The sequence below is a fragment of the Cygnus atratus genome, chromosome 1 (genome assembly GCF_013377495.2).
Source record: "Cygnus atratus isolate AKBS03 ecotype Queensland, Australia chromosome 1, CAtr_DNAZoo_HiC_assembly, whole genome shotgun sequence".
In the NCBI taxonomy this organism is placed as follows: Eukaryota; Metazoa; Chordata; class Aves; order Anseriformes; family Anatidae; genus Cygnus; species Cygnus atratus.
Window position 1 is genome coordinate 92772006 of NC_066362.1, and position 25201 is coordinate 92797206.

General features: G+C 38.6%; 1 protein-coding gene across 1 annotated transcript; it reads left to right on the forward strand.

Annotated features, from left to right (window-relative positions):
* Positions 1-886: 886 nt before the first annotated feature.
* Positions 887-24367, forward strand: ZBTB11 (zinc finger and BTB domain containing 11). Its single transcript, XM_035540968.2, has 11 exons — positions 887-1669; positions 3793-4028; positions 4680-4911; positions 6065-6882; positions 9162-9341; positions 9830-10066; positions 10474-10618; positions 11966-12083; positions 14685-14843; positions 15319-15494; positions 16854-24367. Exons 1-11 carry the CDS (start codon positions 1360-1362, stop codon positions 17378-17380), a joined length of 3138 nt encoding a protein of 1045 aa, XP_035396861.1. The 5' UTR covers positions 887-1359; the 3' UTR covers positions 17381-24367.
* Positions 24368-25201: the final 834 nt, after the last annotated feature.

Genomic DNA, 25201 nt, shown 5'->3' on the forward strand with positions numbered 1-25201 from the left:
ACAAGGGAAGGAAAATTGTTCCATGTTTTTAATTTCCCTTCAGGGAAAGGAATTTTTAGTAATTTATGAAGGCTGAATATACCACCGAAAGTTGCCTATGTTAGTGATGACTATATGCAAGACTGGTACAATTTTACAGGATTTTATAGTGGTACTGAGTAGCTGGGACACTGCATACATGCCTGTGAAAGTTAGTCTTAATAATTGCATATGAAGTTCCTCAGTTGAAAAGCAGAGAGAAACTTTAACAATCTGTTTGAAATACCAGTAAGGATAGAAAGGAACTGATAGTCAACAAAGAATTAGTATTTGTTAATGCCTTGAAGCTTGCAGGCAACACCTTCCATGAGATACACAGTTGAGTACAGCCTGCATCACTCACTAACAGCCTGTTACTCTGCTCAAACATAGATGTAATGCAATGAATTTAACAGAAATGCCTAAATTGAAATCCTTGCAGTTACCTAATGCAACTTAATTGATCCTCTATTAAATATTTATCACTAAAAATGGAATACCTAAATTTTTCATAGGCCTATGGAATAATTTAACTTGAAAAGGACCTCTAGAGGCCATCTAGTCCAACCCTTTGCTCAAAGCATGTCTAATTAGACTCGGGACTGTACCCAGCTGAGTCTTGAAACAACTACAACCTCAGGAAAAGCTGTTCCACCATTTGACCACCATGGTTTAAAAAAAAAAAAAAAAAAAAAGCATAACTGGAACTTTCCATGCTCTAACCTGTATCTGACGGCTATCGCTATGCAACTTAGAGGGGTCTGTCTCTATCTTCTCTGCATCTTCTGGTGAGGTCGCTGAGGACAACGAGGTCCCCACAAAGGGGACTCCTTCCAAGGCACCACAGCCCCGTCTCTCAGCCTCCTGCAGTACCCGAGGCTACATCCCTCGTACTTGGGGGCGGGGGGGGGGGGCAGGTGCTCACAGCACTCGATGGGGTCCTGCAAGTTTGTGACAGGGGAAGAGACAGAGGGGAAGGCGGGTGGCCAGCCACGCTCCTCCCGAGTCAGTTTTGACGGGAGCTCCCCCCTATCAGCCCTTGCCCGCCTCTAAGATGGCCGCCCATCCCCGCGCCCGCCTCCAAGATGGCGGCACCGCCCTTTTCCCTCCCGCCGCGTCTCCCTCCTCCCCCCTCACCCCGGCCACGCGCGCGGGCTTCTGACCTCACTTCCCCTTGTGCAGCAGCCATTTTGTCTTTCCGCCGCCGCCGCTGCGCGCGCTTCTCCCTCCCTCCCGCCGCCGCGGGCCGCGCAACTCCAGTTCCCCCCCGGGGCCCCGCCGCATGCGCCCGGCCCCGCGGGGACGCGCCGCGGCCTGGCGCCGGGGTCTCCGCGCTCCGCCATGTCGAGCGAGGAGAGCTACCTGGCCATCCTGCGCTACCTCACCAACGAGCGGGAGCCCTACGCGCCGGGCACGGAGGGCAACGCCAAGAGGAAGATCCGCAAGGCGGCCGCCTGCTACGTGGTGCGCGGCGGCACCCTCTACTACCAGCGGCGGCAGCGGGACCAGCAGCGCTTCGCCGAGCTGGAGGTGGTGCTGCAGGCCGAGCGCCGCGCACGCCTCATCCGCGCCGCGCACCTGGCGCCCGACGGCGCGCACCGCACCCGGCTGCAGACCTGGCAGGGCCTCTCGCAGAAGTACTGGTGGAGAGGTGAGGGGGCACCGAGGAGAGAGAGGCCCCACCGTCCCGTCTGGGGATGGGGTGGTGTGGTGGAGGCGGCCTGGGGCGTGCTGGCTTCTGTAGGTTGGGTTTGGGGTGAGAGGGGCTTGGCTGTGCCCTTCTGATCCCCGGTCAGGGGATTGCTGCTCGGTGACGAAGCACCACCACAGAGCTCGCAGTCTTGATGGCTGTGTCCCTAAGACGCAGACCATGCTGTCCCATCAATTGTCATGTGGCTTCGTTTTCACTAGTGGCATCGTTTAGGTTGGAAACAATAGGTTTAGGTTGGAAATGAGGAGGCGTTTCTTCTCAGAAAAAGCAGTCAGACATTGGAACGGGTTGCCCAGGGAGGTGGTGGCGTCACCGTCCCTGGGGGTGTTCAAGGAAAGGTTGGACCTGGCCCTTCAGGACATGGTTTAGTGGGTGATATTGGTAGTAGGAGAATAGTTGGACCAGATGATCTTGGAGGTCTTTTCCAACCTTAACAATTGTAGGATTCTATGATTGTAACTGTAAGGAAATAAAGAGAGCAACTGTCATAATCCAGGTGTTGTGTACAGCCTGCTGAAGGGAGGGATTTTTCAATTCCTACGCTTGGTGTAGGATGATAATCCCTTCCATGCAATCTAGTTCCACTTTTAGCCTGATAATAATCCTTTTTCAACTAGCTTGTAGAAGGTGTGCACGTTTAAAATAGTAGACCCACTACTAACTGTAGTTCTTATACTTATCGTTATATTTCTCTATTGCCTCCCATGAGAGGATGAAAACACGGAACTAATCCTTAGCTGGGACCAGAGTCATGTCACAGTGATTAGAAACCAGTTGTGTATTAACAACCAAAATTCCCAGTTGTGGCCTTCTTTTGGCTGAGCCAATAACTTGGTACCTGTATTCCCTTTGGATTTGGTGCTCTATTTTTACTCTTAGGTATCCATTAAACAAATCTCCAGCTTTTCAGTTGCCTGGAGCCCAATTTCTGTTTATCTTGCTTTTTTTTTTTTTTTCCAACCACTGGTAAGAAATCTGTTGTTTCAGCTACAGTTTTCTCTATCTCAAGTTGTAGGCTGTTTGCTCTAGCTGCAGCGCATCCTTCCAGTCCAGATCTCGTTGATTTGAGGTGCCAATCTGTTGTGGCTGTAGCTGGGAACTAGGGAGCTGGAATGGGGCCCGGGGTTGAGAAGGGTGTTGGCAGTGGGGTCTGCAGGCAGCAGACCCTTAGAACTAGGCCTGGTTTCGGCTGGAATCAAGGAAGCATAAAACATGTCTGAAACAGGCACAGATGTCTTGGGTTGGCAAGTCTCGTATTGCCTCAAGTCCGTGTTTTCCCGATCCGTCCACAGATGCATATGCAATGATGGGATGTAGCACAGTACAAAATGCTGTAAGCAGGGCGAGTCTTTTGAGGCGTGATAGATTTTGAAGCATGGAGGCACAGGTTCTATAGGCTTTTATATCGTCCTAGTGATGGAAATGAATTTGAGTTGAAAGCTTTTATACGCTGAAAATGCCTTGGTATCTCGTAGGACCTTAAGCTTAGGAACTGTCGAGTATCTAAAATTATTCAGTTACACCTGATCAAGTACTGGAGGGGAATGGAGTTTCTTTAAACTCCAAAAATCCTAAACAGCTGATTTAAATCAGTGTTAACAATACAAATCAGTGTCATAGCCTATAATTCAGTCGGTCCCAGTTTTGCGAAAGCCTTTTACATAAGCCTTCCAATTCTTGTCCTGTTTAGTGAGGACAAACCGAGATCCACTTGTGTGGAGCTAATTGCAGGATCAATTTACAGCTTTCATTGTCTTGGGATTCTTATAGTGAATGTGTAAATTGCTTTTTATTTTCTAGCTTAAACAAAGTCCTTCTGGGATGGTTCTGCTTCATATAGTGATCTTAAATATTTGATTGCAAATTAACTGTGGATTACAGTAAGGACATACAAAAGTGTATGAGAAGCAGAACTGATAAAAAGAAGGTGTAGGTGGCTGACTTCATTTTTCTTGAATAATCATTTAGTATCTTTTGGCTAATCACCTACATATTTAATTATGAATTTAAGGCAAATTGAATGAGAATTGGAAGCCTAATTAAGCTTCATTAATTTTCCTTAGGTATTCTTAAGCAGGTTAAAGATTACATTAAAGAATGCAGCAAGTGCCAGGAAAAGCTAGATCGCTCTAGATCTCTGTCGGATCCTTCTGAAATGCTGGAGGAACTTGGACTGGATACAAAATCTCATGAAGATAGTAATGAAACAGATGATGAATCGAGTAATGCGGCATCGATCCCAGCTGCATCCCCAAAGCCTGTGAAGAAGAAGCCAATAGCAAAGCATGAGCTTGTATTTGTAAGTACTGCTGTTCACATCTGAATGTATTACATGTTCACGCATTCTTAAAAGTATGTTTACTTTCCATTGCTGTGATAATCCTGCATAAAATGATGTATTTTTATAAATATATTTGGTGTGTGAAAACAGGTGACTGGTACATACGACATGAAATCAATGATAATATATGATCTTTGGAAAATAAAATTGCCCCTATTTCTATATATACGTATAAGATCCAAGGGAAAATTAATTGCAAAAGTATAAGAAAAGTATCACAAGATTCTTGTGGAATCTGTATCTGTTCCTTAATAAATTATGCTGTTATTTATATATATATGAAATTCTTGATGATGGTAACTGGGGGCTCATAGACATGTAAAGACTTGAATCTAGAAATTGTTTCACATTGTAGCATTGAAAGATACAGTCCAAAGAACTGTTTGAATATGTCTTCCCAATTTTCCAGTTGTCTGTTTTAACTTTTTGGAGGGAGGGTAAGAGTTGGCACGTTTGAGGGGGGAAGAAAAGAGAGAATAATAGTAAGATGGTACAGGCTTGAACTGCTTTTATGGTTGCAGCAAATAATCCTTTTCTGTGTTTCAGTGTGAATGCTTACAAAGGCAGAGTCTAAATGTAATGAAGTTCTCGTAATGTTGTTTATGACAGGTTGACAGTAAGGGCCTTGTGAAGCAGTCATCTTCCAAACATTGTCTGTCAGTCTTAAACCAACTGAATCAGCAGAGGCTTTCCAATCAGTTCTGTGATGTGACTCTGCTGATTGAAGGAGAGGAGTACAAAGCTCACAAATCTGTCTTGGCAGCCAACAGCGAGTACTTCCGAGAGCTCTTCATTGAAAAGGGAGCTGTCACTAGTCATGAAGCTGTAGTGGATCTGTCAGGTGAATTGTTGTGGGTTTCGAAGATAGAAATCATAATATCTGAAGTAAGGTGTACAGTGTTTGATTCAGTCTCTTTCGAGTGCTCAAGACAACCAAATATTTTATCTTGCTTTTTTTCCTCTTTTAATCTAAAAGTATTTTGTATGGTTTTTCATGCTAAAATGATCACTCTTGTTTTTGCATAATTTGATCTCCCATACTGAATTGACCATGGAATTCCATCTCATAATTTCTGAGAAGCTTTGGATTTATATTTTTTAGCTTGCTTAGGTGTGTTTTCTCCTTGTATTAGTCACAGACCTTAAAAAAGGGAACATAATCCAAATGCTTGATTACATCAAGAGGGGATGTTTACTAGCTTCTCAGAGAACCGTTTTGATGACCAAATACTAAATTGTCTCATGTCTGGAAAACATTACTCTACATGTTTCTGTTTATTTGTCAAACCTCCTGTTACCTTAAAGATGGGAGATAATCCTAAAATCAGTGTTCGAAAAATAACTTTGAAGAATATTGTACAGAACTTAAATGTTCCGTTGCTTTCCCATTACTTTCTTTGCCTTTGCATGAACAAGAGGCATGCATGAACAATGGATTTCTAGTATGATGGTCCAGAAGGTCCCCCAAATTAAATATTTCATTTATGATTTTTTGAACTGTGGAAAATTATATCAAATGCTTCTTTGGAAGCATTTGTATCTGTGTATATATATCTTTTTCAGTAGCCACTTTCTTGACTTATTTTTCTGTAGCATTAATTGTTGCTTAACTCCAGGCTACTTTGTGAAAGTAGCAGCCCAGAAAGACTTCAGTTAAATTAGGATTAATCTGCTTCAAAAACATTGTGGCCCTCCTAGCATCTTGAAACAATCTTTCTGAGAATTTTATTGTGAAATTACCTCAATTTTACTTACTTATCAAAAATGTTGTCTTGAGTTTGACTTCCACAAACAATATATACAAGGAGGATGCTTTTGTGTAAATGACAATGAATTGAGTCTGAATGGAGGGGCTCTAATGGTATTTGTGTGTTTCACTCTAAATTTCAAACTTAACTGTATCAAAAATGAACTGTTGTATCTGTCCTGGGGTATTTTGGTGTAACAAGGGGGTCATCAGTGTTTGCTCTAATCTCTTGTTTTATTCCTGATAGGGTTTTGCAAGTCAAGTTTCCTCCCACTCTTGGAATTTGCTTATACTTCAGAATTAACTTTTGACTTCTGTAGTATGGCGGAAGTGGCCATGCTTGCCCGGCATCTCTTCATGTCAGAGGTTCTTGAAATCTGTGAAAACGTGCACAAACAGATGGAAGAGAAACAAATTACAGTGTACCAAAAGGGAGATATTCAAACAGTAGAGTCAACACAAAGTTTAGCAGAGCAGATTGGAGTTGAGATGCCGCTCCTGCATGGTGCTGAGCAGCCTCTACCAGCAGAGCTGGCAGCCCATGAAGTGACAGCAGTTGTGAATGGAGCTCCTTCCTCTGCTGGGCCAGAGGAGGCAGCAGCACCCCAGCCTCACCTCCTGCCCCCAGAGCCAGCAGAGGCCACTCCTGATGATCTTGCAAAGCCTTTGGAGCAGTGTGAAACAACTGAAAATTTTATCAAAATAGAGCTGGTGGAGAACATTTCAAACAGCACTGTGTCTGTCAGACAGGCTGAGCCATCAGTTGTGGAAGCCGTGGACACAGACGGTCAAATGGAAATGGATCTAAATGAAAGCTGTAAAGCAAATGTAGAGACTGCTTCTGAAGACTCCTCGGAAATGCTCAGGCAAAAACATGGCAGGCAAAGTAAAGAAGAGAGCATTTTGGCTTCGCAACCAGAAAGCATGGCTTCCAGCCAGGATGATACTTATAAAAGCAAGCTTCGCCAGCGTTCTGTTAGTGAAGGTGGATATATCAGATTGCATAAAGGAATCGAAAAAAAACTGCAAAACAGAAAGACAAATCCAAAATCTGCAATACAGCAGGTATTCTATCTCTGTTTAAGCCTGTTGGCAGTAATCATCCTGTTTCCACACCAGTCTGAAAAGACTTTCCCATTTCCAAGCGTTGTCTGGCAAATGCTTTAAGTGTTTTCTTTTTTGAGAAATCAACATTACTGCAAACCGAAGTAACATCTAAGATGTGACGCTTGTGCAAAAAAAAAAAAAAAAAAAAAAAAAATTATTTCCAGACTGGAGACCTTTAGAACATTTGGTATTTTTAGCCTAGCTTGAATACCTCCATCATAGCTTTTCATGTCTGGACAGCAGGTGTTACCTGTTCCCTAAAATTCTTAATGATCTGGCAATTTCTTAGCTGTCATGTCTGTATGTCAGTGACAGACAAATACAAGAATATCTTGATCGATTACGGAAATGAAGCTCTACATTTATTAAGACTTGAAAATAGTCTGGTGTCCTGGGTAGATCTTAAGACATAGTCATAAATCATAACAATCCAGTGCTGCTACCCTTAGATTGGGATTAGTTTGTTTAATGGAAAAAAAAAAATGTCCAAAGATTACTGATATTAAAAGCATTCAGATGTTATAAAAGCTTAGTAATTTTTTTTTACTTTTTAATGAAACATCAGTCTTATTTGTCTTTCAGGAGCCTTTTCTCTTCTAGTGCCAGTAGATGGGTGGCATTCACCACACAGAGCACTAGTTCGTTCAATCTTGTGAGAGTAGGCTTTGCGTCACTCCTCCCAGAGGCCGTAAACGTTACAAAGAACTGTTGCTTTCCAGAGGTGTTCTGTGAAGCATTTAAATAGTAGGTCCACCCATCTGCTCTGAGAGGTATAAATTGTTACCCTTGTAGATAGAAATTGTAGCATTAGTCTCCTTTTACCTCTGGTCAGTGTAAAGACTGGATGTTAAAACTAGCACAGTCCAAATATTTAAGCACCCAATTTGTGACTTCTGTTTCTCTGTTTTGGGAGGGGGAGCTCTTTCAGGAGCAGCTCCTGTTAACTTACTTCAGTTTTTAAATCCCTCCCCTTGATAGAGAAGGTCTCCAGACAGCATCCACATTGGGAAAAAAATGTTTTAGATAATTGCTCAGAATTGGAATTAGGAATAGGTTTCTGCTTTCATAACTGATCTCATAATTTTTCACCTTTTTGTCTTACGCTACCCTCAACTCCTACCATGACACTGGATGTTGTGTAAGCATTTGAAAATAGACGCTCCTTCTTGAGTTCCTAGTTTTGATCCTGGAAGAATAACAGTAAAGAGAAATTGCAAGGAAATGCTGCTGACTTGAATTAGCATAATTGCTGTTGGCATGGAGATGTTGGGGATAAAGCATGCTTTGCATGAATGGGTTATTTTCCAAGCTCTTATTAATCATCTACTGGACAAAATGATTTTTGCGGCTTCCTAATTTGGCCAAGTTTGCATAACTTTTCAGAGCAACGGCAAGACATAAGAGAGTCTGAAAATGTTGTCCCTGTGTTCAGTTTATTTGTGTGAGACAAGGAAAGGCTAGCGTGTTTTCAAAAATTGCTAGATGCTTCACTTGTTGAAGGAATGGGGAGAAGAAATGGGGATGCAATGTACTGTTTTTTCCCCTTACCTTATTCTCAGAAACCTGAAGGGGAGATACCTGATACAAGAAATTTCAGCCTGATCACCTAAACTATGGATTTTAAAGAATTGACAGTAAGTTTCTGCAAAGGAAAATGAGATTACCAGCTCAAGGTAGCACTGTCAGTACTGCCTCACACAAACATTAAAGCTGGAATGCCCTTAACTGGAAAGAGCTTTGCTTAAATACTGTCAATTTTTTTTACACATATTTAACAACTCTGTTCTTGCTGGCTGGTAAGAATGTATTAGGCGACTTCTTTTGTCTAATTTGATAACTTCTGAAATAAGTCTTGAAAAGGAAAGTTGAAGTGAAGGACGTGGTTGGAAACATTTTATAGAAGTTATGACTGGAAGTATTTGTGGTTCCTCTCTAACTATCACTTAGCTTGCGTTTAGCCAGTTACTCAGGGAGGGCTAGTTGGCTCTGAAGTAGTAAGTTGTCTGTCTATAATTATAGTCAGCTTGTGGTTGTAAAAGAAGACCATTTTTCTTACCATAATCTCTCTGGATTTTCAGTGATCTAAAAAGGCTTAACTTTCCAGTGGCTACATAAACTAAGCAAGATTGGGTGATATTACTGTAACATGAAGAAACATAAGCTTTTATCACTGACTACATTGTATTTCATGTTTCTGAAAGTAAAGTTCATTCACTGGTTATGTTTTTCCAATTTAGGTTGCCATGAAGCTGGTACAGAGAGGGAAAAAAATGAAACAGCCCAAAAGAGAGACCACAGAAAATAATGAAGTAGAAGCTCAGCACAAATGCACGGAGTGTGGAATGGTGTTCCAGCGGCGCTATGCGCTTATAATGCACACACTAAAACATGAAAGATCTAAAGATTATAAATGCCCAGTAAGTTTTTTTTGTCTGTAAACCTTGCTATTAAAATTCATTCAATAATGACATTAGTAATTATTTTTCTTGTATCTTTTAGTATTTAGCATTTATTTTCTTTACGGATTTCAGAGACGGACAGAGCCTTGATCTAAATGGGTAAAATGTAGTGCAGCCACATGGCCTGATAGCATCATGTGGCATGAGAGTGCCCGTGCTGCTCATGGTACTGGGTGGGCTTTACTTTTAACCTTACTGGTAAATTTACAATTGTATTTAGATTATCCTGGAAGTTACTTCCTTACTGGGAAGTGATCAACGGCTCTGTCAGTAGCCTTAAAAAGCCAACATGTAATTCTGTTAATTAACGTGAAAAAAAAGTCTGTTGGAGTCAAATTACAGACCTATGTAATCAGATTACTATATTTAAAATCTTTGATTTACCTTTTTTGAAATAGCTTTGAAATATTGCATGCAAATTAAAGTTGTAATGTTTTCTTTCCTAGTTGTGTAAAAAAGAATTCCAGTATGGTGCCTCCCTACGAGCTCATCTTGTCCGACACACACGGAAGACTGAAGTGAACACTGCAGCTTCTAGCGTAGAAGAGACAGGCATGTCTTCAGTGAAAGGGAGAACTAAACGGGAATTTGTATGTGATATATGTGGCAGAACTCTACCTAAGCTCTATTCTCTCAGGATACATATGCTCAAACATACAGGTGTAAAACCACATGCATGCAAGGTAAAGAAAAAGTTCTTTTACTTTGTAATCACGTCAGTAATGTGTTTGATATTTTAGTATTGACCCTCTATCCTACAAGTTAGGTTAATTTAGGTCATTTCACAATGGGAAAAAATAACGTAACATTGCTGATGAAATTTCTTGTAGTTGGAGACTGTAAACTAGAATTCAACTAGAAGCTTAAATCATGGAATTTAATACTCCTATGTCTAGAAAATGTCTTTGCTTGAGTGTTCTTTTTTAACAGACTGTTTTTACTACTGGTGAGAAATCATAGGCTTGATCATCCTTGTTCCTAAGAAATACAGGAGTTGATATTGTGTTTGGAGCTAACAGGTTTTCAAAGCTAATCTGTTTAAATATTCTGTGTTTTTTTTGTCCTCTTTTGGATCTGGATTTTCTTTTAGGTTTGTGGAAAGACCTTTACATATAAGCATGGATTAAAAATGCACTTAGCTCTCCATGAAGTACAGAAACAGTTCCAGTGTGACTTGTGTGAGAAGTCCTTTGTCACTAAAAGAAGTCTTCAGGAACATATGAGCATTCATACTGGTAAGTAGTGAGAATTGCTTTGGGTGGCTTTTGTGCGCTGGTGAACTTTAGCGTGGTTCTTTAATGTCAAAGGAACCATTTAAAAAGAAAGTAGTTTTTCATCCTGGTCAGGCAGTTGACTTAGACATAATTAGTCATTTATATTTCTCCTTTGGGCTTGTTTTATCATAGTTTAAGATTATTATGGAAATATTCTATACCAGAACAGGGAGTTGTGGTTAGTCTGTTCCTACGTCTTTATTTACTTATTTATGCCTATATCATGTGAATTCAACAAAGATAAGCAAGAATCGAACATTTTTGAGCACCTATGCTTTCAGTCTTATCCTTTCAGAGGAGAACTCGCTAAGTTGAAACTCTGAGAAACTCCGTGTGTTTTTTCAAGACTTCTGCTTGTACTAATAAAACATTTATAAAGCAAGAATGTATTATTTGTTGCACAGCTATTTTAAATAACTTGAGTGAAAGATATTTTTAAACATGAGCAATGCTTCAGGATTTATTCCTATTTTAATAGGTCATATGCTCTTTAAGATTGTGTACTTTCTCATGGGATATCGTTTGTGTGATCTTTGAACTAGTTATTTTCTGTGAGAGCTCTCATTTCAAAGGAATAAAATCTTTTTCTTCAAAACTTTTACAGTAGGACAGCACCTTAAAAGCTGTACTTTTAACTAAGAAATATAGGACTTGTATTCTAATTTCACAAGTCTTATACTGAAATTTTATAAAAACTGGCATCTTGAAAGATCTTGGCATGTAAAAGATTGTTTCTTTTGTCTAAGACAAGCAGTTTTAAACTTATGTTGTAATATGTAGAAGTTGCCTGTGTTTCCTGAGTTGGGAGGAATCAGAAGAAAGAGCCTGTACCAAAAGTGGAAGAATTTATATTAGTACTCAAGACTCATAAAGTGATGAATTGGAGTTGAAAGCTCTTCTTTTGAAGTAGTGTTCCACAAATTCAAGGTGTGAGTCACCCACAGGCAATGCTGCATTGCTGGAGAAGTTGCGTATTATATGAAAACAGGCAATTGTTTTTCACACAAGAGAGCAGTTTTTTTAAACTGTTCACATTTCATGGCTAATAGTAGCTGTACTGTTGTACCCTGTGTTTAGAAACATGCAGTGAAGTCATTCAGAGTTGTTCCTCTCCCTTCCGTTTATGACTACATTGGCACATACAAAATACACTTGAAAATTCCATCTGTGTGTAGTTAAACCAACTTCTTTTTGCAGCACTGCTCTGATTTCTTCAGATAAATTACATAGGAAGAAAAAACACTCACCAAGCATCCCAGAGAGATGGAGGCCAGGCTTTGTAACTTGTTTGCTTTTGTTTTTTGTCAGGAGAATCCAAGTACCTTTGCTCCATCTGTGGAAAGTCTTTCCACAGGGCATCAGGACTCAGTAAACACATAAAGAAACACCAGCCAAAGCCTGAAGTTCGTGGATATCAGTGTACTCAGTAAGTTGTTAGTTGCTATGGTGTTTTGTTCTTTTGGTTTGTTGTTGGGGTATTTTTTGTCCTTTTTTCTTAAAGATGAAAAGCAAATCCTGGTTATAGAACAAAAGTTCATTGGCCTTCAGTGAGATTTGTAAAACATTAGTGTTATAAAAAATACCTAGACTTTTGTTAATACATGAGTTGGAGAGCAACACCTTGGGATTTTTAACTGTTACCTACTTTCATACAGTTATGTTTTAATGAGTATGTTTGCACTTGTAGCTGTACTAAGTGGCCATGTGGTTTTAAAGCTCCCCTGTAGGACAGATAGAAGAGCGGTAAGCTTGTCAGAGACAAAGGGTCTTCAGCCTGCTCTTGCCTTCCTTTACTGTGATAGTTAATTTCAGTTGCATATATGTCCTATTAAAGTCTGTGGTGTAATGTACTCATGCACTGCAGTATGCACTATGTTTAGTAAACAGCTGTGCAGGAATATCTAGATTATAGATTCAGGTTAAGACTCACTGACTATTTTTAACTTGATTATAAAACTTGTATGACCACTTAAATGTTTTTCTTTACTGACTTTTAACAGAAACTCTAATTGTAAAGTGTGTGTTTCGTAGTGTGTTTACAAATCATGTCGCTTTTCATATGACCAAGCAGACTACAGGAGAACCTTTCAATTAACCTGTAGAAGCACAAATGGTACTTAATTTCCACCCTGTCAATTAGGTCTCTAGAAAACTCTCTCAGGTATTAAAAGGGACTGTACTATTTGTGATTGCCTGTATGTAGCTTGTGGTATTAATGAAAACTTATATCTAAAATATTTGTAATATATCTCTGGTAGTACAGCTGTACAAATAATATTTCCTTTCCTAAATATGCTGAAACCTCATTTTAATTTTGTCTGCAGTGTTTTTGTTTAGTGGTTTGTAGTACTAAAAACGTAGATCTCAAAAATTCAAAGAACAAAGCTAATAGGATCCACATCAGGGATGGAATTGGTTAATCAAACATAACAGGGAAGACAATTTTGGTTTTGAAAGAGAGTTATATTAAAAATAGATATTCAAGGCAGTAGTCATGGATGCATCAGCACCTCGAATGAAAATGTATTTTGATTCCTCAACTCCTTCAAAACAGACACAACCCTTGTTTCTTCTAGAGTTTAGATCTATTCTAGGAATATAATTCATGTTGTCACAAGTGGTTTAGAGAGCTTCACTAAGCTACAAGTAGGCTTCATTTTTCTAGTACACTGGCTTGGTATGTAAATCTTCCAGCCAGGCTTGAGTTTGAGCTTCTGGCCCAGTTAAATAAAGCTTCACACAAGTTACTTTGCTAAAAGTAGAAGTAGATATTAGATTAAATCACAGTAGTGTGTGAGTGTCAGAGGATGGTGGTCATGGTTCATTTTTTATTTCTGAAATTAATACGTCTCTAATGGATTTTCTAAATACGCAGTCCATGAGAACACCAAGTACCAACCTCTTTGAAGACCCTTCAAAGAGAAGACCTTCAAAATTCCCTGAGAATCCCATTTGAAGTGGAGCTGTTGGTGGTTTTGTTTTTGTTTTTCCTAGCCTAGGAGAAAATTGTTCAGGCAACTCAGGGACTATAACCTACTTAATTTCTCTAAAGCATAGAAGGTTTTTTTCTTGCCTTTGCAGGGTACCCAATCTTTGTGAAGTGTGATATTACAAGTTTCGTTCTCATATGGAAGCTCGCTTCTTTTCAGATTCCACTTTAAGTTGGAATTCAGAGATTCCCTCATTCCAGAGGTGGTTGAGCTACAAAATGTAAATCCTCTACAGTGGACTTAGAAGTCCATGAATAACTTTGCTTGTTGGCCTTTCTCTGCACTCTGTCCTTTCTCAAGTCGTACAGTGTATCATGATACATGAGGAAGAGATATAGAAGATTAGGCAGAAAAAGAGGTCTGTAAGGCAGAATTTCTTTCAAAGATAAAGCATGTCTTTGGCTGGACTACCCCTGTAGTTTTTACATCAAGAGAAATTTGTTATTTTATGTAGTCACACTATGGGAAGATATAAATGAAGAAAAACTTCAGGAATTTAGTTTTAGACATATTCAAACAGCACATTAAAGAATGAACATCACTAATCTCAGATACATTCTTGTAGAATCCTGAATTTGTTTTTTAATTTCTTAAAAATATACTTGAGCATTACAGAGAAAAACCCACCCAGATATGTTATCTTTGTTTTATTATTTAATCCTCTTTGGTTAAGGGAGGAAACAACTGTTAGAACCCTCATAGTAATTCCTATGATATAATATACCTTTTTGATATCTTTCAGCCAGTCTGCCTTTGATTAATCCTCATAATAAAAACAGAAGGAATATAGTCATCCATAACAGACAAAAATGTTTCAGAGCAGTGTCCTCAAGTGATATTCCAGATTTTCAGATAAGCTGCTCTTTCTTTTAATTTCCTCTGGTTTGGAAAGAGTTTGTGCTTTGTATCAATATTGATGACACTACAGGTCTTCTCCAAGTGTTCAGTTGCCATTACAGAAGGGAATTTCTCTGCCTTGGAAATCAGGATTACCAAGATCTTGCTGATATAGAATGCTACAACCTTTGCTATTACAGGTGCGAAAAGAGTTTCTATGAAGCTCGAGATCTCCGACAGCATATGAATAAACACTTAGGTGTGAAGCCATTTCAGTGCCAGTTCTGTGGAAAATGTTATAGTTGGAAGAAAGACTGGTATTCTCATGTAAAGTCTCACTCTGTCACAGACCCTTATAGGTAAGAGGAAATAACTGAAATGTAAGAAATTATAATGCCACAACCCTAGATTAGTCACCAAGGAACTGCCTAATCCATGGTTCAAGTACTGATTGATTGACCTTGACTGGGGCATTGAGTTCTTGAGAATGTGGATGGGTGACTTCAAATAGTGTGGTCAAACTGGTAATCTGCTGGCACAATCCCGGGACCAACACATATGAAGTCATAAGAGGATAAGTATAATTAGTAAAGTTGTGCTTTGTATGCAATCTTGCTTCTCTAGAATGGTAAGTGGAAGTTTTGTGGCTATTAATAAGAGAAAATGTGGTTTTTACAGTCCAATGGCATTTCTAATTATGGAAATAGCTGTCATGAAGCTATATATATACCCATTAAACTTTACCTACATTAATTCAAGTACATTTTTATTTTAAAAAGTTTAAGATAAGTGTAGGATAATGGTTTCAATGATCTCTCATTTTACATGCTCTAGGTGTAATATATGTGGTAAAGAATTTTATGAGAAAGCCTTGTACAGAAGGCATGTAAAGAAAGCCACACATGGTAAAAAAGGAAGAGCAAAACAAAATCTGGAACGAGTTTGTGAGCATTGCGGAAGAAAATTCACGCAGCTCCGGGAATATAGGAGACACATGAACAATCATGAAGGTATGTAGAAAGCAAGTAGTCATGGCATTTGCATACCCCTAAAAGCATTGTGAAGAAAAGGGTTACTGTGGGTTATCTTTGAATCTTTGTGTGTCCCGTGATGCAGAACACACAGAAGTTCTTACAGATTGTCCAGTTAGTTTTATGTTTATCCTGATTAATTAACTTTCTTGTGGTGATTCCCAGAAGTGCTGCTGGCATCTTTCTAAAACTGTAGTCACACAGTCACAGTATCATTTGTCTTTCTCGAACTTTAATGGAAGAATTATTTTAGAAGCAATAGGAAAAAAAAAGTATCTGGCAAAGAAAGAATTGCACGTAGTACTTTGAAAGTTGCATATGGCTAGTAAAATATTCCTCAAACAGGAGAGTGACTTGAATTTAGAAAAAGGGCCACTGGAAATTGGTTAACTTCTTGATTTATAACTGGTAGTAAGCTTTATAATGTTTGGGGGAACTATGAAACCACTTTATAATTTAAAAAGTATATGCATTTTTACTTTAGCTGTGAAGTGTGATCTTCAGTATTTGGTTATTCCAGCTGTGTTTGAAGTCTATAATACAGAGATGCATCTTCAGAAAAAAAAAAAAAAAAACTTTTGAAGCTTATCTCCTTTTAAAAAGCTGCTACAGCTCTCTCAAACTACTGGAATAGAGATTGTTTCCAAATACAGTGATTCCTGTATACTGGATACCTAGCCTAAACTTACAGTGACTGCTATGGAGAAAAAGCCAGTGTTAAAATAGTGCTCGTCACCGCCCACATGCTCCGTTAGATAATACAGGCCACAGAATTTGCACATTATAAGGGAGAATAAGATTATACAAACACCATGTGCAGAATTTGAACATATGTGGTGTGGAGGAGGAAAAAAAAAAAGCTGTAGATGGCCTTATAAACTAACTAGAATAAGTGCTGATTTGTTGAGAGGTGTATAGAAAGATTTACAGAAATAAGGTGTGACTAGGAATGTGACATGTTCTAATTAAGTAAAAGATGGTTTCAGAAGTAAATTGTTTTTGCCTGTGATGCCTTAGTTTTACATTAAGCTTTATGCACTTAAAGTAGTGCATCAAACTGCATGAAAAGGAATGTTAAAAAGAAATTGAGAAGACATTAGTTTGCGCAGAGCACTTGTGGAAAGGAAAGTCGTACCATTTAATGTTGTTACCCTTATTTTATACTGTAGTACAGAAATGGTAAGTAAGATGATTTTCTTGCTTGGAAAAACTTGTAATACGTGTATCATTTCTTTGTGCTTTTATACTACTGTCCTCCCTGTTGCTTCTCACCATCATTCATATATACTTATAAATGCTGATGGTCATTTTTTTTCTTTGCCTCCCATTTGAAAACAGGTGTGAAGCCATTTGAATGTCTAACTTGTGGAGTAGCCTGGGCTGACGCGCGTTCCCTGAAGCGTCACGTAAGGACGCATACTGGAGAACGGCCATATGTCTGCCCAGTCTGCAACGAGGCTTACATAGACGCCCGGACGCTGCGGAAGCACATGACCAAGTTTCACAGAGACTATGTTCCCTGTAAAATTATGCTGGAAAAAGATACTCTTCAGTTTCATAACCAGGGGACACAAGTGGAGCACGCCATCAGCATTTTAGCAGCAGACATGCAGGAACAAGAAACTGAAATTAGCGTTGGTGGTGAGGAGATTGAGACTGTGGTAGTGACAGGAGACACACTTGAAGCGATTGAAGCGGTTGCAGCTACTGAAGAATGTACATCAGTCTCCACTCTTTCTGACCAAAGCATCATGCAGGTGGTAAATTACGTACTGGCACAACAGCAAGGACAGAAAATAGCAGAAGTCACACAGGCCATGGAAACTGTAGAGGTAGAAGTAGCCCACGTTGCAGAGACAGAGTGAACACAGCACATAAGAAAGAGCAAGGAGACTGAGGTCTTACGATATGTGATAGCTAAATATTAACTGGATATCTGAGGCTTACAGATACCTACTCACACCATTAATCTCCAGTACTGAATTTCTTGGTTATGAAATATTGCACGATGCATTACAGGGCAAAAGTTAAGATGCTTCAGTGTAGTCCAAGGCTTTGACGGCTAAGATATCTGCACTGGTCATAACTATTTAAAAAAACTGTTGGGATAATAATGTTTCCTGTGTCATGGAGTATCATGCTGTAAATTAAAAAATCTATGAAGTGGCTGCACTAAAATCTAGAAATGTACAATTGGTAGCATTTTTTACTCATTTTTACATTTCATCAAGTTTGTGAGTGAATGACCAACATAGGGTTTCATCTCTTTACTCCCTAAAACAAGGGAATGGTGGAGTGTTTCATGCAGTGCGTGCTTTACGTGACAAAATCTGAGGCTTTTGTCTTTAGGCAGGTGCACCATCTGCAATTAGTGAATCCTAGTTTTGAAGAACTTGTTTAAATTCCAGATCACTGGGGGCAGGTCCATGGTTCAGCAAAACAATGAGGGGAGGGGTTCCAGAAGTCTGAGGATGTCGTACCCTGAGATCAGGAACTGAAGTTCTCTAGAGGATATCCTAGTGAAGGGAGACAACTTTTGTAAGTAAACTGTTTATTTGTGAGAGGAGCTTATACTTCATCCTCCATGCACAGCTATGTTTAGGTTAATGGTGGTCAGTTGTGTAAAGGAACCTACTGTCTATGTTATACATACATACCCAAAGCAGGCAACCTAATGCTGGATGCTTATATTTTAGAATTAAATGTGATGCAGAAACTTTTAATTGAAGGAGTATAATGGCATGTTTTTGTGAGAAGAGGCATAAAAGTGTGCTCAAGTCCCACTAGTTAGGAACTGATCTTGTATTATATCATTGAAGGGAGGAGCTCTAGTAATTCCCAAATGGGGGACACAGCCATGTCAGAGGAAAGAACTATGAAAGTCTTAGCATCAGGTAAGAATTTGTCTCAAAATTACAAGAGTCTCCAGATGACCTTATTACAGATGCTCTAACAAATACTTCTAAGGCAAGCTAATAACTCAGTGTTGTATCACATTGATGGAAAAAATCCTTACTAGATTTCCCTGCTAGTAAGCATGAATCACAGCCATGCTTGACCAAGCTGATTTAATACTATGTACAGTGCACATGTCAAGGTGTGGGTCCTTTAATTGTTGTTGGTTTTTTAATTGCTTTTTTTAAAATAAGTGTTACTCAGGAGATCATGGAACGTGCTAGACACATGAATAACCAGAAGTGTATTCTTTTAAATTATTCTCAGTCTCTATAGCATTATCAAATGCTTTCCAACTTTGACAGCAGCAGGGTATCCAAGGAGCCAGAAGGGCTGGGGGGTCACTAAAATCGTATGCATATAATGCTATAACCCATGAAACTGATTCACTAAGCAAAATTTAAGCAAAATCCATGATGAAGTAACCACCTCCTTTGAATCTGCCTTCCATCATATTTAACTATTTGAGTATCTGCCTACTAAGCTACAGAATGAATTGTTCTTTTTATATTTTGCAAACCCGTAGATAAGCAGTTGTTGAAATTTTAAGGTAGCTTGAGTTCCTGCCTCAGATTTGAATTAATCTGTGGATGACTACTTCAAAAGTGAATGTTGTCCTGCACAGAAGTCACGTCATTATTTATACATCCTGCAGCCCTTTACAACTGTGTTCTTTTCTAGTTACCCAACTGAGTAAAGCTAAAATGAATACTTGAAGAAGAAAAGAAACACAAACTGCTAGCTATAACTTCTGAACTTTTGTATGGTCAAGAATCTTGAGATAGCCATCCTGCTTAAAATGAAAAAAAAAAAAAAAACAACAAACACATAGGTAAAGTAACTGTTCTTACTACCACTATGATGGAAAAAGATTTAATAGACTGCTAGATAATCTTTAAAACTTATTCCAGTGTTTGTATCTTACAAATAATTATGTATTAAGTGATGAAATTGCAAGGGAAAACAGCTGTAAATAGTGCTAGAACATTATTTGTATATTTAGTGTGTTACCTTAAAAAGAATATTATTAGCACCTCAGTTTAATCTTTGGTGCATTTATTTATTTGCCCAATACATGGTAGGAAACAGAAGCGAAAATGAATTTCAGAGCCTTGTTCCCCACTGTAGAAATACTTCAACTGACTTGATAGCCTGCCATTTAAAAACAATAACAGTTTGTTTCACAAACAGAACTCAACCAGGAATATCAAAGCTGAACACTGAATACTGTGCCTCATCTTTCAGAAGGGCATGAGGTTAGTAGGGAGTATTGTTGTTAGCTTTGCTGTTCCTGTATTTCTGAGGTTGCCTTATGTTTTTCCTTAGATATCCTAAGCTATTAATTTAAGATGCTTACTATGCTTCCGCAACCTCTTTAATGTCAGACTGCAAATATGCAGTTTATATTTAATTTCATTTTTTTAAATAAAGTTCATGAGACCTGTCCATTTATAAAGTATAGTGATAAACTCTTGTATATAATTTGATCTGTACATTATGCTGTTTTTATTTAGTGTTAGATGTATAAAGTTATGGTTTCTGTCATTAAATAAACTAAGCTTTGCCATGAATTACTCTTTTAAGCAACTTTTTTTTCAGGGGGAAAAAAGTGTTACAATGTTGTTCATTCCTCTTCAGTATTTCCCCTTTTATATTATAGTCAGAGGTTTTCTACATAGTACTACCTACTATTAAATTTTACTTAAATTAACTCGTACAAGGAAAGGAAAACCTCCACTGTTAGAACATCAATCTACTAAAGCATGATGTTAACAAAACACTGTATGTTCACATTGGGATTAATTTGGCTGCAACACATGGTGGTAAAGGGGGCCCTTTCCTCATCCACTGACTCTCCTGATACGCAGCTCTAACACTTTTAGTTAAGAGGTTATTTCTCTGTACAACACTGACACCCAGGAGGCAGCATCACACAGCACTTCTGTCTCAGCCTCTGCTCTGGGCAGTTGTCCTCCAGTCACCCACCTGGCTGAAGGATGAGTTGTACAGATGCCTCCTAGCCTCTCAGGAGCAACTTTAAGGCAACATCAGCGTTGCAGAAAAGCCTTTTTTTTTTTTTTGGTTGGTCTTTTTTTTGTTGTTGGTTTGTGGTTCATCCTGATCACTACGGGAAATGGTAAGACTTGTGCATATTAATATTTAGTGTTTTAGCATATTAACTCCTCTGCAAACCTATACAGGTAACTAGGTTACACTGGAAATATATAGTTAAACCAAAATGGGGGCTTCAAAAGGCTGTGTACTGAAGAAGTAATGTGGCCTACCACTGAACAAATGCTATTCAAAAGGGGATGCAATTGTAGTTTTTAAAAAAAAAAAAAAGTCGTGGATAATTTTTTCCCCTTTTCTTTCCATTTGAGCAAGAACCACATCATTCGTGGCTGTTAATGAAGAGCTGTGAATAGCTGATGTATGCATGTAATAGGGTAACCATTAGGTTAGGTCAGCTGCTGCTGCCAATGGCTGTTGGGAAGCTAGCACCTATCAAGCAGTTCTCCATTGAGACCTGTTCCCATGACAGCTTTCTAGCTATTGTCTGGTTTTGTTTGTTTTTTTTTTTTAAACTATAAGATGGTCAAAGGCCTGGAATGACTTCTGTCACTACCCTCAAGCTCAGGTTATTTTCAAATATCTTCACAAGTCTACTGTGGCTTTTCAGCAAGCTCAGTAATGCTGTTCAATCTTGCCCCCATATGAAAGGCTTTATTTAAGGGTAATATTCTTAGTAAGAGGGCTCTGCTTTATAAATATAAATACCAGCATCAGCATTGTTATTATCTGTGCAGTAGCGCAAGTTAGTGTTAATATCCTAAGATATTTGCCAGTTTCATGACTACTGTTCTGTGTTTGCAATGCTAAGGTGTATGTATGAACATGAAAGGCTACTACAGTTAGACTTCTTTCACAAAAGCAAAGGCAGAATTACCATTTTATAACAACCTACTAGGAATCAACCACCACTTACACATAATGACTATGACTACAAATTATGGAAAGCTGGGGGAGAGAAGGAGTGACAGTTATGCCTTTATTATAACTTGCGTTACTTTAGATTATTATGTTCATACTTCAGGGAAAGTATTAACACAAGCTCATGACTTCAACCTTCAGCAAAGCTCTCCCTACAAAAACACAAGCACTTCATCTGTGCATCTGTTTCATTAGGAAATCCAAAATAAAAAAGATGTCACAAGATTAGCAAAGGTTTTTAAGATCTCACTGTATGTAACTGGATCAGAAAGTTCGTATTTTAATTGCTAGCTGTGACAACCATGGCCCCTCTAAAGGGTAGCTTGCATATACAGATCTATACTGCAAAAAGCATGCGCTGTAGTTTAAAGGTTTACTTTGGTAACTAAATCCCTTGCTTGGACTCCTATCATGCCCAACTTTTACATGGAAATTCATAAACACAAACGTAGCAAGGTTATAAGTAAACAATGTAATTTTTAAGATGTGAATATGCAGCAGTTAAAGAACAGTGGAAGATCCCTCTATTAATAAAAAAGAAAAAATAAGGAATGTATTAATAGGATCAAGTGAAAAATTGGACAACTAGCAACTCGCTTTATGTTATTCTAGCATCTCATGGCATGGGAACTAGACAAATCACACTGATTTTGGAATGTAACCTTCCCTTCTGTACGACCTTCATGACATTCCCCAGTTCACAGGGTGTTAAAAAACAATTAAAAAAGAAAAACACACTTTTGCAGAACACCTTTTAAGGCCACTAAATATGCAGCCACAAAGTCTTCCCAAAATTCAGTTGTTCCTCCAACCATAATTATGTTCTTATCTTGCAGCAGCCTAAAAAGAGTTGTTGTGACACCAGTGATTTCCAGTAGTTTAAAAACTCAGTTTGCCTCTTCAGGAAGCAGAAGCAACTATTTTCCACAAACACCGACTTTTCTCAAAGTCTCCTCACAAGGAAAGCTTCAATAAAACTACCCACAGCATATGGAATTCAGCACACCTGGCAGTGATTAAGTGCAAGGGGCCTGAATGCAACAGTAGCTACTGCCCCAGTGGACACACTACAACACAATAGTTGTTTTGGTCAAAGTTGGCTGAATATTGTAATTAGGTAATCTACAACATGGGAGTAAACCCACGAAGTTCAAATAGCATTATGGGTTACCTTACAGACAGACTGCTCAGGTATCTCACTCTGCTGATTAAGTATAGATTCTGAGAATCTGGACAACGTACCTCCTGTGCTTTTAAAGGAATGAAATTAAATTTGTAAGGGGCTGCACCGACAGCGCTTGAAACCATCACTAGTGGCTGACTGCACTATTATTATTTCTTTGCATACAGTTAGCATTAGATGAGCTCGGATACGCTGACAACCCAGACATGAAGCAGCAGGCTCAAATGCATTCTGGCCATAGGGTGGCATGGAAAAGGCTACTGGATAACTATTTGCAAAATATTCAGGATGTTAGGTGAAGATACAAGCTGCTCAGGTGCTAAGTAAAGCTTTACTGATAAGCAAGCAAAAGCCTTCTGAGTTAAAACTACACAAGCTGCATGGATACACATTTCAACCACTCATAGGTATACATACCTCGCTATACCAGGCAGCTGTCTCTGCAAATGCCCTGGAAGCACTTAAGATAGCTAAATAAGGTAGCTTACAATGAGTTTTAGAATTCCTGATTTTCTAATTTAAAAAAAAAATCTGAAAATATCTCCCCAATACTACTATATTCATTCAAAGATTATGACTACTGTAATAGAAATGCAGAACTTCAAGTGAAGTTCTAGCTAACATTTTCCTTGACAATTCTTTTCAGATTAGTTCTTTCCTGCATCAGGCCCTACATTAAACAGACACCTTTGTCGTTATAAAATCAAACTTGTTAGGCACTCATTCTCCTGAGTGGATTTAGGCAATCCTGACTTGATTTTCTTCCACACAGCACTGAGAAGGAAGTAGAACTCATACCTGGAGTGAGATAGGCTCTCTGCTTACCTCCAACTCAGATCTAGAAGTTGCTGCAGTCTCTCACAAGGGGTAGGATTACGTTCATTGACCATGCAAGTAAATAAGATAAATATAACTCTTGCTATGTGACTTACGTGAAAGCTATATCCTAGCATATCTGCTGTTCTGCCTAGCGGTCTCTTAAAGGATTCTGAGCTGAAGTACCACAAAACTTGAAATCAATGTCTACTTCAGCCAAAGATGTGGAAGACATGGTTGACAGTAAGTTAAATAAGAATGAATAGGTCTTGATCATCCTCTTACCACAAGCCCCCTTTTGCTTTCTCCCAACACAAGTGACTGAGAAGGTATCAAGTAACTGCTAAGGAGCAAGATAACTAGCTATTCACTGTGACTTACTACTACCTGATGGGCATTTCTTCGGACAAGTAGAACCACATGTAATAAAAATAAGTCAAAAAGCAAAACACTTCATTTTGTCTTGCCTAGCTCCAATAATGCCCAGGTCAGTTTTGGTGTTGTTTTTTTTTTTTTTAAATAAACCAAAGATTTCTGCTATGGAAAAAAAAATAATGTATACATTTTTATGTTACGTTTATAACAAGGCTTTTAAAGAAAATAGTTACAGGTATTCAACTGCATCAGACTTCAAAGAAAAAAGATTACACATACAATACAAAAATACAAAAAATATTTTTTAGAACGTACAAACTCAAAAGTCTAAGTGGTCAGAGCTTTCCTAAAATGAAATAAAAAAATACACTTGAAGATGCACTTTCCTTTCTGCTCTTGCAGTTTTAACTCTAGCATGAAGAGAGGCTTTAGAGACAGAATGAAAGCAATTAACGTATTGAATTCTACAACCAGTTCCTGGCTGAAATGAATTGAGTTGTTGACACTATCAGGTATTTGAGTCTAGAAAGAACCTTAAGCTTCTGCAGGTGTTTGTTGTCATTGCTGTCAGTTTTCATTATTTTTAAGCAAACAGTTCTGCTAGCAAAATGTTTTAAAACTATTAAATCCAAATTAGACTGAAGTTTAGACAGTCCTCAGCAGGTTTAAAATCTTTCAGCACTGTTCTGCAGTACGCAAGCTAGGAAATTACAGTGACCATGCCAGTATCATTGTTCAGAATTACTGCAAAAGGCAGACAGACAGAAAGAGAGCAAGTTATTTCTGAAGCTGACACTTCCTAGGAGCATTAGGACTGCAAAAACAACATTTTTTTTTTAACCTGATAGTGTCCACTGAAGTCACAGGCATCAAGGCATTTTGTTTTAAATGGCAAGACAGGGAAAGTGCATCTTAGATTTTTCATACTTAAGCAGTGAGTTACTGATTTTTGGCGTGGCTTTTACTCCTTCTAGGCATAGTAAAGAAAAATATTTCAACCAAATGGGAAGCTTAATGTACATTATCTTGTCTTTTTGGTGGTGGCTTTTGTGTATCACTAATTACTGCTTTTATTATTAGTCTCTATTTAATTCACAAGGAAATGCTAACAAGCACTACTCAAGGCTAATGATTTAAGAGGAGCACACTGAAAATACTGATTTATCTTTGTAGTGAATATTCTTTACAGACTGTATCTAATATACAGACAAGGCCCATTTCCTTAGGATGAAACAAGCCACAGAATGTAACACATCCTACATGAAGTTTTAAACAAAATTAGAGCTAAGTTACCAGAGCCACTCAGAGCAACATAATTCCTAGTTTGCAGAGACTAAACAAAAGTTAACTGTAGGGAGAGAAAAAA

Excerpts from the sequence above, each read along its gene's own strand:
- ZBTB11 (XM_035540968.2), top strand. The coding sequence starts at position 1,360 with ATGTCGAGCGAGGAGAGCTACCTGGCCATCCTGCGCTACCTCACCAAC. Across the intron at positions 1,670-3,792 it reads GCAGAAGTACTGGTGGAGAG|GTATTCTTAAGCAGGTTAAA; the intron begins GTGAGGGGGCAC and ends AATTTTCCTTAG. Across the intron at positions 15,495-16,853 it reads ACACATGAACAATCATGAAG|GTGTGAAGCCATTTGAATGT; the intron begins GTATGTAGAAAG and ends ATTTGAAAACAG.